Raw genomic sequence first — 19,057 nt, 5'->3', positions numbered from 1 at the left:
ATTTACTTCCTTTTTTTGGTTTCCAGATTTAAATGTTACCTAAATTTTAAGGAAATAAAAGTAAATAGTGCATTTAACTAATTATTGAATATTGAATCGGTAAAAATTTCTGATGTGCCAATGTAAAATTATTTTCACATTTACGAAAAATTATTGGCAAATTTTTTCAATTAAAATTCATAATGGCTTTTCTTTTGTTTTACTCCCTGTAAATATTTCTACAGGTACCTTTGGGTTTTGTTTAAAGTGTTTTGTAAGTAAAATTTAAGATTCTGAAAGGATAAAGTTACGTAAGTACTTTTCCGTTTAATTTCAGTGAAAAAAGAAGTTAAAAAATTTATGCAAGTAAGTAATTTGAATATTTTTAAATTTTCCTTATTATCTCAATTATTACAAAAAATAACAGTTTAAAAATCTGAGATATAATTTTATTTTAATATTTTCGTAAATGAATGACTTATAGTTATATTTTAAAAGGAAAAAAAAATAGGAAAATTTTCAACTCAATTCAAATGTAAATTTAACTTTGCAATTATGTAATGTGGTTTTCTTAATTTACAATTTCAGAATATGAATTGAATGATAATTGTGAAATTACAAATGGCTTAAGTTACACATTTTATAAAATATGTTTTACAAACTAGCAGATTCAATTGGGATTTTGATTAAATAAGCTTATTTCTGAAAAAATTAAGAGTACATTTTAAAATTAAAGACTTGAAAATTATTAATGATATAAAACTTGTCAGAAAACCCATTGTATGAAGAAGGAAAAAATATCAATAGAAGTTGTATTATTTCTGAAATAAATTTGAAATGTTCAAAAAAAATCAGCTGAACATAAGATGTACCTTGGAGTAGGAGGGAGGAAAAGGGAAATTAGCAGAGTTCGCTAAAATAATTTTATTTAATATTACTGTATTGCTTAGTAAATAATAAATGGAATGACATAAAACTATTGTTCTATGTTTTACTGCTTCGCAGCTATACAGAAAATTAAGTAAAATTATCTTGCCGAATTATTCTACTACCATCCAAATCTTCCACTTGATTACTCCAAAAATAAAAAGCAACTCAAGATAATATCAGAAAATACAAACTCTAATATTATTTAGTATCAAAACTAATGAAAAAAAATATTACAGTGAACGCTAGATAATATTAGTTTGCGTAGAATCTAATATTATGTAATGCAGAGCAAACAGCGACCTCTTGTGTCTTTCTAATATTAGAAGTTGTGCAAGATAACGTTAGATTTTTCCGATTTTCTGATGTTTTCTAATATTAGATGCTACTTGGGAAGGACTCTGCTCAGAACATGGAACCAGCGTTTTCTCCGGAATGGCGTATTTGAGCGTTGCGATCGCGAATATACAGTGCGGGATGTGGATGTCTCCTTCAGAGTCCGTTTCGTTATTAAAATAAACATTAGCCATTATTTAACCAATAGCACCATCTGTAGCTTTATACAGTTTACCATTCTAATACATAAACAGACTGAGACCTTTTTTCCAAGTTCCTTACATTGCCTACAGGTAACGCATGCAACTTAAGAAAGAAACTTCTGGATCTGTTTCATTATTAAAGTAAACATTCGTCTGTATCTGACCAATAGCGCCATCTGCAGGTTTATGCAGTTTACCATTCTAACATATAAACAGACAACGACCAGTTTCCCAAGTTCCTTACATTGCCTCCAGGTAACGCATGCCACTTTAAAAAAAACTGTTCGTATTTATTGTTAGCGATAGAAGCGCTTCCACGTCGATTTTTTGAACTAAAATCATTGAAAGTTGTCTTATGAAGTATCAAATCTGGTGCCGTTAGTTTCTTTTATTTTTATTTTTATAGGTAATTTTTAATATGGCGGATTCTGCACAGGTATGTTAGTAATTTTCAAAATTAATAAGTGTATTGTTTTGATATGTTTTTCGTTTTGGAATGGGAAATCGTTCGTAATCGAAAATGATGTTTCTGTATTTAACTATTTTAAAGTTAGAAAGCATTTCTGTCCCAATTTCCATTCAACTTTTTAGTAGTTTTGTTCTACTGTTAGCCGCTGTGATCAACAATACAGTTTCATTGAATGATTATTAAGTACATATTTTTTGACTCATTACTGAATTTTACAAAATTGGTGAGGTATAGTGTTTCTTTATGTTTTTCGTATTTACAAGTTTTGTGCAATCTTTATTATAAATATAGCAGATGCGCTTATAGTGTTTCATATCTTCATTATTATTCATTTGTAATTGTGTAAGATATTAAGATTTTATATGCTTGTTAATATTTTTTTTTTAATTTCAAACAATTATTTTGAATTCGACCTGAATTTAAAACTTTTAACAAATGTTGAAGAAATTAGCGTTTATTGTTGTAACCCGGTAGTGATCTGCACAATGAAAAAATACCGTTATTTTTTTTCTTTTTCTTTCTTCTCCAGTCAGCTGAAGATGTTATAACAATCTGTCAGTTTTATCGGTTGATTGTAGTTTATTGCTGAATTTCTGTGGTTTATATATTATAAAACGTTCCTGATATTGAATTTAAAATAGTTATTTGTTTGTTGGTATATATTAATGTTTACATATTTCAGGTAAGTACGATGTATGTTTATTCATGGAATAATGCAATTTTAATTAACTTCAGATGCGAAAGAAATAAAATTAATTTTAAAATATTTCTTATGTAGCAAAAAATTAATTGATGCGTTATTGTCATTGCAACATTTTAAATTTTCTTTTTGTCACCTTTTTCCCTGTGGGGAGCGGTAATGAATATGGGTCATCAGTTATGAAATCAACTTGAATTATATATTACCTTTTTGTCTCTATATGATTTTTATTAAACTATTGGTTATAATTAATATTTTTAAAATATTTGGTGAATTATGACATACATATTATCTGAATGTATATTGAGTTCAAGGTCATTATTGTTTTGGCAAATATGTGAAAGTAATGTATTAATATTATGCAATGAGTCAATGTTTGTGTTGTTTATCTGAACATATTTTAAATAGATGAAGAAAAATTTATTTGTATTGTTAAACTTATTGAATAAAATATATTTCATTAATATTTTAAAAACATATAAGTTGATCTTTTAATGTTGCTGGTGCTGATGCATCTATTGCTTTATTTTAAATTTTTTTAAAATTGTATATTTACATACTTAAGGGTGAGTCTGACACCCCTATAGAAGTAAATTACTTTGTTTCTGTGGTATTGTATACCACAATGAAATATTTGTTTTATAACATAAATATATTATGTTATATTTAACCTTGGCAAATTAAAATACATGGGATAAGTAGCTTGCAATCAATCTCATAAATTTTATTATATTACTCTAATATTGTATATTTTTGTTAAATTAATAATTTTTAATTAAGAAAATTACTGCGATTTAATAATTACCTCTTCTATATAATTTATGTAATCACGAATCAATTACGAATTATTAGCTTCATGTGTGAAGTAATGTATTATTTTTTCAATACGTTACTTCCATAATATTCGGTTAAAATATTTTAAATAACTTCTAATTATTTAAATAATTGTCTTTGAGAATTTTTTTAAAATTTTATTTTGTATAATTAATATTTATATGGTTTTAGTTTTAGTAAGTACAGAGCTCTCCTTAGGAATAAAAAAGGACAGGGCACTTCCTCTCTGAAAAGAGAACTTTTGAAAGGACACTTACTTAGCACCGTAAAAATTTATCAAGATATGTAATGTTATGTAATAATTGAATTTTGTCAGCAGTTTTTAAATTATCTTATACTTTTTCATGTGTATGTTTCAAAAAGTAATTCTCTCTCATTTTCAAAATATGAGAAAAATTTGTGGTTAATAAAAATGCATGCTAAAAGACAATCTCTGTGCGATTTTTTTTTTTTTTTAAAAAGTAAACTAATAAAAAATGATTAATTGATAAACAAGTTGAAAGCTTTTCTTCTATAATTTAAATTGAAAATTATGAGAAAATAAACATTTAAATGTGCATTTTTTAAAAATAAAGGTATTTATTTAAAAAATAAATTTAAAATCACTTAAGAAATTTATTTATATCCCTATTATTTAAAAAATAAATTAAAAAATAAATCTGATTTCCAGATAACGGGTTCTGTGTATGTAATTTAAAACAATTGTTTTTAGCAGACAAATTTTATATTTTTTTGTTATCTCATAATTTTTAAGAAATCATTTGTTACGTAAATGTTATTCGCACTAATGTTAATGAGTCTTTGAAGTAACTTTCTGTTTTGCATTTTGATAGCTATAGATAATATTTATGTATTGAAGTTATAGCAGAGGGACAAGTGATTCACAGTAATTCAGTAATCACTCTTTTTAAGTGTATCAGATTTAAAAAAATTGTCATTTAGATCTTTTTAGCTGACAAATTTTAAATTTTCTTGTTATTTTTTAATTCTCCCGAAATTGTTATGTTAATATTATTCACACTAATGTTAATGAGCATTGTTTACACAATTTTTGAGTTAACTTTTTGTATATTGAATTGGTAGTTATATGTAATATTTATGTATTGCAGTTATAGCAGAGGGTCAAGTGATTAGGGCTGCCTCAGTTTCTAATCGATGATTGAGGTTGTTCTTCATTACTTGGGACAAACATCGATTCCAGCATTCCTTTCTTTCATATGGAATGGTAAATATTTTTAAAGAAGCTTGATTTTTTCTTACAGATTTTCTGTGATTTGAAGCCTAAGGATCTACTAATTATTTTATTTCTTTAACGAAATGGTTATCTGAGTATTTGTTTATTCTTGCAATTATATTATTGAGCTAAACATAAAATTTGGAATATCAAATAATGTATTGCACAAACAAGTTGAATACCTTACTTTCTTCTGTTTACCAGATGATTTATGTATCAATCAATAATTAGACTGGCATACGACTCTTCAGCTAATTTGTGGAGTTCCACTAATCTAGAATTTTAATTTTGATTCTTATGCCAAATCTTGTTAAAGAAACATTTATTCCGTCCATAAGAGCACAGTCTTTTTTTCTTATGTTGTCATTTACGCTTAATATTTTTTTTATGTAGACTTGTTAGAGAAAAATGCAACTTTGGATAATCTTTGAGGAAAAAAATGCATTAGTAACTTAATCTAGAATACAAAGAGGCATATATTATCTAGAATATCATAGAGGCAAACACAAAAGTATAAAATTGGTAATCAAAAAGTAATTCCGAAATGGCAAACATTTAAAAGATTGTTCACTAGAAAAAATGGTGTTTGTACTGTTAGATGTGTCAATATATGAAGATTTAAATAGGGGGATTTTTTTTTTGTTGATTTTGGCAGAAAGTAAAAATGTAATGCAATATGTCTAATTGAAACAAAAGATGAAAAAAGGATCATAATAATTTTATAACTTTTATTTTGTTGTAGACCTCAGGGTGTATATATATAAATATTTCATTATAAATGTTCTTCATGTGTTGATCAAAAAATATTAGATAAAAATTTATTTCTTTTTTCTTTTAAATGTCTTATGTGAAAGAAAAAAAAGCACTAAAAAAGTACTTAAAAAAAACCTACATTAGGGGTGCGCAACCTGCAGCCCGCGAGACAAATGCGCCCCGCCAACCCTTGATGTGCGGCCCGCGGCAACAATCTGAACAAAATGAAAAAAAAAAATTCTTTTTTTGAAAAAATAAAAAGAAATCGGAAATTTAAAATGTTAATTTATTTAAAATTTATAAAGTTTTTGACCCACCTAATCTCAATCCAAGTTGTTTTGCTATTGCTTTTTTTCGAGGGTTTGTATGTATGTATTTAGCATAGTTTAGAAAATCCCAATATTTTTAATACAGTACAGAACCCGTTATCCGGAAATCAGAAAACCGGAAAACCAAAAATCCGGAGCGAAATTCGATAAATATTCCCGCTATTTAAAAAAAAATTTTTTTTTTTCCTCATATGATTTTAGGATTTTTCTTTCTTTTTTGAAAGATGTTTACCCTAGCATCATTTTGGAAATAATTATTAGTGTATTACTTCGTTTTTTCAAGATTATTTCCAAATAATTTTTTTTTAGTTGGGTTTTACAATAAAAAAAAAAACTACTTTTTGTAGCGATTCAGAAAACCGGAAAAATCAGTTATCCGGAATAGCGATGGTCCCGATCGTTCCGGATAATCGGTTTCCTACTGTACATCAATTATTACGATACACGAATTTTAAATTTTAGTTATCACTTTTGACGCTTTTCGTGTATGCCTATTTCATTGTAAATCCAATGACTTTTCGGTAGTTATTGCTACCTATTTTCTTGTAGTTTCTGAAATCCTAATTTTTGAAAGTTATGAAACGCTTTATTTGCGTAAACTTCATGACAAATCTAAATGACTTATGATCATTTTTTCAGTAGTTATTTCCACTCATTTTATGAATGGTTTTTAAAATATCAATATTTTAGTACAATATTATTACGAATTGCGAGTAAAGAATCGCTCATTTTGATAACCATTTTTTTGTCGTGGTTTATTTAATCCGATTTTATCACAAATCAAAATATTTTTCAATCGCTATTTTGACAATTATTGCTACTCATTTCCACAAGGTTTTTAAAGTCCTGATCATTTTTATATGCTATTGAGATACTTTATATTTCGAATCCGCGTTTAAGCACATAACTTTTTGACGCGCTTTATTTACACCGATTTTATCGTAAATATAAAAGGATTTTGATAATTTTTTTTTAGTTATTACTATGCTATTCCCCGTGATTTAAAAAAATTCTGATATTTTTAATTCTATAGTTACGGGAGTTTTGAATCGCACATTAAAATGATTACTATTTATGTGCTCTATTTATGCCGATTTTGACATAAATGTACGAGGTTTTTCGACTGTGTTTTTCGTTCCTGTTATTGCTGCCTTTTTACTTGTGATTTTGAATATTCTGATATTTTATCACAATATTACAACTCGTGAAATTCGATTCCATTTTAATTATTTATTTATTTTTTTGTCACTTAAAAAGTAATAAAGCATCTTAGCCAAATCGACAACTTCTGAAGAGATTGTAAAAAAAAAAGCGAGATGTGTATATTTGTATTAAACACGATTTCTTTTGCAAAAAAATAATTCAAAACATGTGTATATTTGTTTAGTCCCATGAACCCGTTCAAGTTTAACAACACTCACCCAACCTATTCTTTTTGTTGTCACATGAATTAAAAATCACATATCGCAATTCGTATTTACATGTTTTAAAAATCACACATTAGGATTCTTCTAGCAATTTAAAAGTATATATGTGATTCGTATTTACGCGATTTAAAAATTGTACATCGTTTTTCGTATTAATATTAAAAAAATTAAAAAATCATCCATCACGATTCGTATTCACGAGATTTTAAATCACAGATTGCGATTCGTGTTCTGGCATTTACTCATCACAATATATAAAAAATTTGCAAATTGCAGGATAACCAATAAAAAAATTTTTAAACCATTTTCTTCCAAGTTAGACCATTTTATATCATATATGATCATATGGTGGGAAATGATTTGTATTTTATTAAATTTTAACTGTAAAACAATGTAATCAAGATAAGCTTTGTAAAGTAATGTAAATTTTAATTGATTGTTAATTATATTTGTGTTAATTGAAAATAGTGTCGTGTTAAAAAATTTTTTGTCATAAAAAGTTGCAAACACAAGTATCTTAATAGTTTTTATTTATTATGAAAAATAATTTCTTCAAAATTAATGTTTTTTTTTTTTTTTTTTTCCTTCCCTCTCTCAGTCCCTGCCTCTTATAATTAATTTCAAATAAATGTTATACAGTTAAAGTGTATTCCCTACTACAGTGTTTCCTAAAGTGTGGTACGCGTATCCCCAGGGGTATGGGAATAGTTTAGCGGGAGTACGCGTTCTTATGCAAAATATCTTGTAACAAACGACAATTTCAAAATATTTTATTTAAAAACAGAGCTAGCCATTAAAATTTACGATTACGTATTTTTCTATTGGCTAATTTTTGCAGAGTTAACAGTTATTAATTAGTGGTGTCAACAGCCAGTTGTGATTTTTAACTTTTGTACAATTTTTTTATAGTAAATAATTCATTCATTTTTAACGTTACAAAAAATTTAGAAGGGGTACACAAAAGTCATAAGTTTGGGAAACACTGCCCTACTAATTTTAATAATTTTAATTATAATAATTTTAATTTAATTATAATAAACTTAATTTTAATAATTTTTTACCCTATAAATTTTCTTTAAATCAAAGTAATTTATTAAAATAACTTGTATTAAAATAACTTGCATTTATTTTAATAACTAGAATATTAATTTATTTTTAAATTTAATTCTATAAACAAATTTTTTAATGTTAAAATTTATGTTTAAATTGACTTCTGTATTATGTAGAATGATAAAAAAAAAATATGAATTTTCCCATAGTTTTTAATTATTTCTATTTATCTAAAAAAAAAAATTCTGATTCTGTTTTTTTCCTAAGTAATCAGTTTTGCAGTTTCTAATTTTAAACATTTTAGTTTTAAGCATTTAATTTTATGCAAACATATTACAAGGTTAACTGACAAAAAGAATTTAGTGCCCAGAACAACGGTGTTTATATAACGTTTACTACCTAAAATTGCTGTCAGTATATCTGTCTAAATACTTTGGCATGTGGCCCTTCATAGATCAATCTGCTGTTAATGTGGCCCTTCACTCAAAAAGGTTGTGCACCCGTACCCTACATGTTGAAAAAGAAATTCAGATAATTTCTTCTCCCAGCAGTAAGTTGTCTATTAGATTGAAATACAAAGTTGTGATTAGCAGAAGATACTAGAACTCTGATTATCTGATGCTTGATTATATGACACCTGTTCTGATGTCCAATAAATAGCACCCTGATACCATTTTATTATTATTCCAGCTAATATTACCTAATTACTGTTGCTTTTGTAGATCTTGTAGCTCGATTAAATTCAGTTACTTAACTGTAATGAGTAAAATTTTTAGTACTGTTGTAAATTTGCTTACCATAACAACATTTATTAAAAATATCAAAAGTGGGATTGTGGAAACGACCGAAAAAAACAAACAAATAACTGCTGAAAAACGATCAACAAACAGTGTGATATTATGATTAAAGCATTTCAAAATTTTAATAACTTAAATTCGAAATAATCATCAGAATGAGAGAGAAACAAGTGGAAATGAAATGCCTTATGTAATGTTTGCTTCTAGGAAAAAAGATTTTTTTTGTTTGGTTGGCTGCCTAGAGTCTGAATAATTATGAGTAAATATTTACTATATTTTTTTCCTTTTAGGGGACCTTGGATCATTAGGTCCATTTTCTTTTGAAAGACAATGGTCATTTTATTGAGTTACAACTGTATTAAAACTACTTAATTCAATACTTTGAAGTAGATTTGTTCTAAACAATTTTCATAGCCATGTGTATAGCAATTGAGACATAATTTTTTTTTTGTTTCAACAAGCAGCCTTTTTTTAGATTGCGCAAGTTTAAAATTAATATAATATTTTTGAGCACTTAAGAATACATTGTTTGGATTTAAGTGTCAATGCAATTGTTTTAACTGAAATGGGGTTATTTATTTTTTTTTTAGGATAATCCATCAGAAAATGAACAAGAGTTCAGTATTGAAGAAACTTTGCCTGGTGTACGAAGACCGATGAATGCTTTTTTCATCTTTTGTAAACGCCACAGAGATATTGTCCGAGAGAAATACCCTCATTTAGAGAATCGTAGTATAACCAAGATCTTGGGAGAATGGTGGGCAAATTTGGATCCATCAGAAAAATCCTCCTATACTGCTTTGGCCAAACAGGTTGTTTTACGAGGTTAATGACCTACCTTTGCTAGTGGTAAAGTTATTCATAATAGTTTAATTTATGGGAAACTTTTGAAATATATTTTAAGTGACAATTTTGTTGTAATACTCTGCTTGTTAGAGATAAAGGAAAGATCTGTTATGGTGCTAAAAGGGAAACTGACCTGTCTCTCTAATTTGTAAGCTAATCGACTTAAAATTCTTTGAAAATTTATTTATTGAATCTAATTACTTTTTGCCATATTCTGTTTATGATGGTAGCTGTGTTGTTGTTGCATGATTCATAATTTTAGTGAGCTAGGAAATTAATTTTTTTGCCTGTTGTGTTTCCACTTGGATATCTATCTAGCATATGATCAATAACATAAATAAATATTGTTCGTAAAAATCATGAAAGCTGGTAGGTATACAGTGGTATTTAAAGTAAAATAAGTGCACTATACAAAGATTTCATTAAGTCTATTATATAAATTTTTTAAATAAAACTGAGAAATAATTACTTATAAAATATTGAAACATGTGCAGTCCTGCCAATTCTCAGGCTTTTGTGTCCTATCTCAAGACCTCAAACCAACAAATATTTTTTCAGGTTCTTTTGTAAATAACTTCATAAATTAAGAGGACTGGGGCACATTTTCTATACAGCCCTCTAACTCTTTCTCCCAGATAAGTGATTTTGCAGTTCAAATAATATGTCTGGTTAGTCGTTAATTCTTTTTTAGAACCTTTTAAAAGTTTGAAATGTTTGATAAATCTAAAAAAAAGTATAATATTGTTTTTAAAAAATTGTGCATTGATGATTTCTGTTTTTAGATAAATATCTTAATTCTTGCTGAAATAGCTCAGAAAAAATTTTCCTGCTTCAGAATTTGTTCATATTTTTGATATGATCGCTGGAAAATAATTTAATGATAGTAGCAAGAAAAGAAATGCATGCAGTTTTTGGCCAAGTTAATGTTGGCAGTATGAATCATTTATCTCAGAGATAACCTGTGAAAGAATATTCAGCCTGCGTAAAATATTCTTAATTTTGGATTGATCATGGGTTAGAATCCCCTTGACCCTAGGCTAACTGTGGGGTGTTTTCAAGATTTTTCTCTTCGTGTTACCAAAATGTGGGTTAATTCCATCGAAAAGTCCTCCATAAAGGCTAGTTTATCCCAGTGTTTGATCCAGGAATTCCCTTGTCTTCTGCGTTGGGTTCAAAATTACAAAGCAATGAAGTTGAACCTCAATAGTTATAAACTCAGGGTGGACTGTGGAAAAAAAAAAAAAAAAAAACAGACTCAGGAAAAAATAAACAAACTCTGGAACAAAGAATCAAACTCACAACAAACTCTGGAGAATTTCGTTTTAAAATCAAACAAAAAAAAGTTGAAGTAAGTTTTTATCTCAAGTTTTTAAAAAATACTCTATCATTTACTCTGTCTGAGTTACTAATTTTTAAGGGTATAAGAATTACTTTAAACTTAATTTAGAAAATGCGTGATTTATTATTTTTTTAATTAATTTTCATTTTGTTTGTTGATTTATGACATTGTCCCCAAAAGACTCTGGCATTTTTTACATTGGCAGGTCTAATTTAGTATATTAATTGCATTTTAGGCTATTCAGAATTTGCAAACACTTAAAATCAGATTGATATAATTTGCTTTATTTTAAATAATTAAATATTTTATAATTAATTATTTTATAATATATTATTTTATAATATATTATTTTAATTAAATATTTTATATTACTTGCTTTATTGCTAACATTTTAAATTTTTTCTACACTTTTGTATTCAATTATTGTGACCAAATAGTTTTAAAATTCATAATTTATTCCTATTAATGCAGGAAACATTCTTATTCAGTTTATGCAAATATGTCTTTAAAAATTATAGGATTTATTTATTTTCTGTATCTTACCTCATATTGTTGTTTGCCTCATCTTGATAATTTTTTTTTTTTTAAATTCTCAGTAATTTAATAACTAAAAATGTATTCTCTGGAGTTTGAATTTTTTACATTATGTATTATGTTCAGGATGCTTATCATGATAAAGGATCACCACCATTTGTAAAGAGTGTTCCTTTTAACTCTAGCCCGCTACTAAGAGGTTTATTTTGTCTTCTGATTATACTATTTAAATGCATAGAATCAATGTTTTCAATGAGAATGAGAACCCATTTTCACTTATTTTATTGATTTTGTGAAGTTAGTGGAAACATACAAATTATCATTGTATGCTTCCTTAAATTGAAACTTGGCTTGAGTGTAAATACTTATCAATTATGATCACCTTAATGAATTTTAGAAAACTCTTAAGATGAACATACTGGTTGAAAAGTAAATTAGATAAGCAGGATTATTTTTATTGTAGAATGCATATGAGAAGTGTTTTTTTCCTTGCCATTTTCTAAATTTTTAAGGATTTGCTTCAATTACACTCTCGTAACAATTTTATGTTATATTGGTATCAATAAATTTCTTGTTAATTTCATTTTAAGCTATTTAATTCCTACAACCTATTTATTAATAGCTATATTAAATAACCATAGTATTTTTTCTAATGTTTATTTTTTATTGTCTTAGTACAAAGAAGCATTTATGAAAGCTCATCCAGATTTCAAATGGTATAAATTGCCTACTCCTCCTGCTAGAACTTTGGTAACTCGACCAACAAACAGAGTATTTCAGCAGAATGAGAAAAGTTCTGAAAATTGTGGTATAACTATAGGAAAATTAGTAGGTAAGTTGCTGAAGTTATTGTTATTAATTTCATTACTCTGTAACCTTTTTAAAGACTTTTTCTCTTGCCTGAGAATATTCTTCCGTTAATCTTTTTCACATATTTAAAAACACTTACGGAAAGTATTTCATATAAATATCATGGATATACTTAGAGCAGCAGCCACTAAACTTTTTTGATTATTGACCTTTCTTTGCATAAAAAATGATTTTTTAAAAACAAACAAACATACCTATTTCTTTAATGATTTTTTTTTATTTGACACAATCAAATTTTTACATAAATTAATGTGAAAGATATGCTTGATAAATGCTTGGCTAGATTCACAATTTTTCAAATTTTGTAAGCTTTAGTCTTTAATCCCATACAAACTCCACATTAAATTTATTCCTCTGCTTTGCTGAAATAGAATTAACATGACTGAAGCCAGATTCAACCATATATGAGCTTGGGAATCCAATTAAATGGAGAGTGCTGTATAACAAAGTTTGAATATTTTTGTGTAATATTTATATTTGTCCAAAATTTACTCACAATTGAATTACTAAAATGCATCTTTGCTTCAATGATCACTAATTCAACTACTTTATCTTGCAAATGATTGTAAATAATTTTAACTTGAACAGAAAGTACCGTGATAATCCTTTCTGGGATATCCATATTTTCAATATCTCCAAAACATAATTTAAAATCACCGCTTAATTTTTGAAGATGATTTATATAGATTTCCAGTTATTCATCAATTATATCTAATTGTCAAAAATGTGAACTTTTTTGAATATCTTTATGTAATATTAAACTCATGTTTGTGAAAATTGCAACACCATGAAGGACTTACGCGAGTGAGCTGAAATTTTCAGGAAATGCAAAGTAGAGCATGATATGCAAATGATTAGAATTTCAGCCCCGTAGAGCATGCGTATAGCGCCCTCTGAACGGCGAATGGGTCAGAATAAATATACGGCTGTAGCCAAGCGAGTATGGTTATCAGTGGTTATCTGCTAGTGGTAAATGTAGCTTAGTCATTACTTATGCCTATTCGACGAAAGAGAGCGAGATTTCAACAACTTACGGAGTTTAAACGGGGGAGAATCATCGGCCTTCGTTAAGCTGGATTATCTTATCGTGCAGTAGCCGCTCGTGTGCAGCGTAACAGCAGCACAGTGATGCGTGTTTGAAGGCAGTGAATGGACGAGTGTCTGACAACTCGGAAATGCGGGAGTGGACCCCGAAATGTCACGTCAGCTCGTGATGATAGACACCAGTTCGGCGTTGCGCTAACAGACCGTACGTCTCCCTCTAGACTACGTGTAGCACAGTGGTCAACAGCAACAGGTGTTTCATTGTGTGCTTTATCAATTCGTAGACGTCTGCTGCAGCGTGGACTGCGCACAAGGACTCCTTTATACAGGATCCCCCTCACGCTAAACCTTCGCCGCCTGCGACTGCAATGGGCCGACCAGCATAGGGACTGGCTTGCTGATTGGCAGTGTGTCGTGTTTTCTGATGAATCTCGCTTCAATTTGTGGTACCATGATTGCCGCATTCATGTCAGACGCTATGCCGGTGGACGCCATCTTCCGGAGTGCGTTATCGAACGCCACAGTGGGCGAACACCCGGAGTTATGGTCTGGGGTAGCATAGCATATCATGGACAATCTCAATTGCTACGAATTGTGGGTAATCTGAACAGCAACCGTTACATCAGTGAAGTTCTACAGCCCCAAACTGTTCCCTTCCTTCAAGCCTTGCCAGGTGCTGTATTTCAACAGGACAATGCCCACCCTCATATTGCTAGGACTGTTCAATCCTTCCTTAAAAGGCGCCAGGTACAACTTCTTCCTTGGCCAAACGTATTCCCCAGATATGTCGCCGATTGTACATGTGTGTGATTTTGTTGGTCGGCGTCTCGCTCGTAATGCTTGTCCCGTTGCTTCTACAGACAAACCTTGGGTACGCATACAAACAGTATGAAATTCTCTTCCTCAGACAGATATTCAAAGTTTGCCTGACTCCAGGCCACGTTGTGTAGCAGCATTTATTGCAGAGTGTGGTGGTTACACAAAATACTGATTTCGATCTCTTGTTATTGTTTGTTTGCTTTGAAAGTTTAATCATTTATTTGTACCACCACTACCACTCAACTGTGTATTAAATTTCATTTAATTATGACGATTCCTTCATGGTGTTGCAATTTTAACAAACAGGAGGTTAAAAACTTAAGCAAGTTTAATTTAACTTGGATGATTGAAATAATAGTTGTATATACTGTGTTATCAATAAATTTGTGATTGAATAGCATTGATATTCATTCAGTAACCCCCTAGATCACAGCAATCCCTAATTATACTATATATCCACACTTCTCTGGCAACCCCCGACTTATGGGCATATACAGGGTGTCCCAAAAGGTCGTTTACAAACTTAACGTGCTGGTCTGTCATATCATGATGAACAAGATTTACATAGGAACTTGTGTCCGAAAATTAAAACTGAGACCGCTAGAGGGCGATAAGTGCAGGTTTGGATGATGAGAAAAAAAATGATATCGATAGCGGTGTTAATATGATTTTTATTATAAAACACCATTACATCACAGCAAATGCTCAAAATTCCTTCCATTCACCACAATGCACGTTTCACAGCGTCGGCGCATGGATTCACGAACCCGTTCAAATTGGCCAGGAGTGCTGCCGCTTCCGCGATCCTGGCGATAAGATCCATGTCCGATGTTACAGGTGTCTCGTACTCTATGGACTTCATGTGTCCCCACAGGTAGAAATCCAGGGGAGTCAGGTCGGGGGATCGCGGAGGCCATGGGACTGGTCCGCCTCTACCGATCCAGCGATTAGGATAAATCCTATCGAGGTATTCTCGAACAGCGTAGCTAAAGTGGGCAGGCGCTCCATCATACTCAAGGTACGTCCGTGCCGCAGCTCGTCCATTTCCATCAGCTGCGCCGTATACGTTATGCATGTCGACCATTTCTGCGTTACTAAACGCATTCATCCTTCAACGTCCACGCCTGAAATGATTGTTTTTCCCACTGTCCCGCTTTCGTGCAATTATCGCCCTCTAGCGGTCGCAATTTTAATTTTCGGACACAAGTTCCTATGTAAATCTTGCTCATCATGATATGACAGACCAGCATGTTAAGTTTGTAAACAACCTTTTGGGACACCCTGTATTTACTGAAGAGGGAGAACCAAAGAGACAGGTGACAAGTTCATAGCTGTTAACAAATCTGCATTTTTCTGAACCTTTTTTTATTTTCGCTGTGTTTTCCATCATTCTGTGCCAAAATTAAAGTATTTTTCATAAATTCGTGCATTCAATTTCCCCTTTTTTCGTGATTATTCAAATGAGCATTATATCGCATTCCCCATGGCAGAATCGCGGTGACATTGTCGCAGAAGGTTACGGAGTTCTTGCAGAAAGATTTTTTCTTTGGGAAGTAAAATATTTTTCTTTTCTTTTATTCTTTTGAAATATGTCCAAAAGATGCCTTTTCCGCACATTGAAGTGGGAAAAAATGCTAATGATTTTTCTATTCTTATTTGAGAATAATAAAAAATAAAGAATGAAGGTAAAAAATTTGGTTTTCTTTTCTGTAGAAATTTTTGTTCTATTTTTTCATGCAGTTATTATTACTGATTTCCGCATTTCTTTTAAAATCTGATATTTTTAATCTGATATTATTTATTACAACAACTGGATCTCAAAATGAAAACACGCATTTAGTAATCCCTTTTGAAGAGTCAAATTTGCATGATTTCGCCGTCAATCTCTTTTTTTTTGGTAGTTACTGCTACAGATTTCACGATTTTTTTTTTTTTTTTAATGTGATGATGACTTACAAAATATGAAAAAGGAAAGAAATAGTGAGTTATCTTCCTACAAAATGTGAGAATATTGCCCATAATATCAGAATTTTAAAAAAAAATTGCATATTCAATTAAAAAATTATTTTATTTGATCCAATTTATTTATTTATATATTTTTTGAAGTTAACGTTTCTGTTACTTTAAATTAGTAACATATATATTTGTTATTTTTAAGTATCTTTCTGAAAGATGTTTAGTGTTAGAGAGGTATGTCAAAGAAGCCCGAAAAATTCTGCCACAGGGATTGCATGCTGTTTTATAATGAAAAAAAATTAGATATGGAAGCAAAATCCGTTTTTTGTGATTATGGCTTTTTTAATATGCAAGAAAACTTGCATATTTTTTTCTTAATTCTCATAAGACTATAATGATTGACATAAGTTAGCACATTTTTTACTGTTTTGTCATGATTAGGTGTATCATAAAGTGATTATTCAACTATGTGATTCAAAATTCACGTATTGCCATATTATTTTATATAAAAGAAACTGCTTTTAAAAACTATGAATATCTGTATTAATAACTGCCGAAAATGCAATCAATAGATCTTCTTAGATTTTCAATAAAATTATCACAAACAAAAGCCTGGTTCTTTGAGTGCATGATTGGAAATTTACTGTACAAACTATTATAGAGTTAAATAATCGATATTTTAAAAGTTATGTTAAAATCCCCATCTGTGCGATTAATGAAACCATGTGAATAAGCGGTTCAATCGTCACTAATCGAGAGCCTAAAAAAATTATTCGTGAAGTGGGTGGTTCGAAATTCATCATACAAAATATTATAATAAAACATTGACCTTTTAAAAATCGAGTCATATTAAAATTTTAAAAAGGTGATACTAAAACGCCTTACTTGAAATTTGAATGTTGTAATAAAATCAGATTTAAAAAGTTTTTCATTTATCTTAGAAAGTTTTTTATTTTATCTAAGTCTAATTATATGCATTCAGGTTCTTGAAGTTCGACTGCATTTTTAACTGTTCATCTAGATGTGGCTTTTGTATTTTACTTATGTAATTAGTTTTTTTTTGCATTGCTATTTATGCTCTAATTATAATTGTGTCCTTTTCATTTTAGATGATGAACAATTGGGAGGTTTAAGCTCTCTAATTAATACTTCTGTTTCTGGCACACAGACTGCTGATAGCATTAATTTAGGCAATTCATTAATGGCTCAAAAAGGAGTAGAAATAATTGCAAAGCCCCCTAAAAAACGATACTTAATCAATGGAGAATTCCAGTCTTATGCAGAGCCACCTCCTGATGATGGGCAAGATTGTCAATTGCAAGATGCATGTTCTACCCTATTAGAATTTGCTGAGGTTAGTGTAATTTTATTTTTCAATAATTTATAAAATAATTTTATTTTTTTGATATGTCTGTAAACTTATCTAACTGATGAAATAACTTGCTTAAATTTTAATAAAAATTACTAGTTTCACTTTAAAATTTGGTAGCTTTTTTTTAACCGTAGTACTAAGCATTTGATAAATTGGTTAATACGATACTATACTGAACAAACTCTAAATGTGGATTAAACAGGGTGCGTAGCGTTTGTAAAAAGTACTTAAAGGTGCTTTTTTGGGGATTTCGTTTTTAAAAGCTTTTAAAGGTGCTTTTTTCAGCTGGTGTTTTTAAAAAGTGCTTTTTTTCACAAAATTTTTTTCTTCTTCAGTGATATCTGGTGGATCCCATGCATTTAACGAAAAATGGGGTGTTTGCTACGTAATTATTGACGCGGACTTCTTGCCGTACCCACGTTATGACTTGCGCATGCGTGCACACCTAAAACCGAAACCCGAGTGCTCCGATTCGGATAGAGAATATCAGATCCTTATGAAATGTTTTTCTTTTTAATTTAATTTAATTTTATTCTTGTTTATTTTATTTTACTTCTAACACTTTTTTGACGTAGGGGGTAAGGGTACTTTTGTTCTGAGTTCAGGGTCAAGTTGAATTCACTCGGTGATGTGGGAAAGTACTGATTGTTTTGATTTACGTCCGTTTCTTTTTGGGTTTTTTTTTAATGCTAAAACTGTTTATAAAAAGTTTTTGTTTTTCAATAATATCATTGATTGAATATGAATTTTTTGAGTGCTTGAAAATGTTTGCAAAGTGCTTGAAAAGTTTTTTAAAAGTGCTTATTTTTGATTCAAAGATTTGGCTACACACCCTGTTAAATGTTTCATGCAATTTCTTACAAATTTGGGCAAGTTATCAATAACCAAATAAATGCCCCCTGCTACTGCCTGCTCTTGCAAGCAGATATTATTTTCACTACTGTGTCAAGGTGAATTTGCTTTAGCGAGAAAAAAAACAAATCAGAGTTGCAAACTGAAGAAAGAGGGTAGGTGAATGGATAGTAGAGAGATAAGAAAGAGTTTTGATTTATTAGAATTATTCTCGGGAATGGGGGAAAACCTGGTGTAGCATTAGAGAGCATAGTTTCACTCTCCATTTTAGAGAAGCAAAGGTGGCTTGTTTCATTCCCGGTTAGTGAATCATAAATCTGGAAATCTATGATCTTATTGATGAGTGTTTTTGATAACGATTTCAATTATTCTTTTGGTGCTTTTGAA

The 19,057-nt window shown here is 29.6% G+C and overlaps 1 protein-coding gene across 10 annotated transcripts in view; it reads left to right on the top strand.

The window, feature by feature from the left end:
* Positions 1-1,752: 1,752 nt before the first annotated feature.
* The window catches only part of bbx (bobby sox), a 39,238-nt gene continuing 21,933 nt past the window's right edge, over positions 1,753-19,057 (top strand). Inside the window, exons 1-5 of one of the 10 annotated variants that reach the window (XM_016049001.4) lie at positions 1,753-1,881; positions 4,558-4,673; positions 9,629-9,850; positions 12,433-12,589; positions 17,556-17,800. In XM_016049001.4, the coding sequence (XP_015904487.1) occupies positions 4,671-4,673; positions 9,629-9,850; positions 12,433-12,589; positions 17,556-17,800 (627 nt within the window). In that variant the 5' untranslated portion in view covers positions 1,753-1,881; positions 4,558-4,670. Of the gene's footprint in view, positions 2,143-4,557; positions 4,674-9,628; positions 10,033-12,432; positions 12,590-17,555; positions 17,801-19,057 lie in introns of all 10 variants that reach the window. The other 9 variants (XM_016049006.4, XM_016049005.4, XM_016049008.5 and 6 more) reach the window with 9 other exon arrangements.

The sequence above is a fragment of the Parasteatoda tepidariorum genome, chromosome 11, assembly GCF_982258835.1.
Source record: "Parasteatoda tepidariorum strain Cologne lab strain chromosome 11, Ptep-v5.0, whole genome shotgun sequence".
NCBI classification, from domain to species: Eukaryota; Metazoa; Arthropoda; class Arachnida; order Araneae; family Theridiidae; genus Parasteatoda; species Parasteatoda tepidariorum.
Note: the sequence above shows the minus strand (reverse complement) of the source record. Positions and strands in the feature narration are given on the sequence as shown.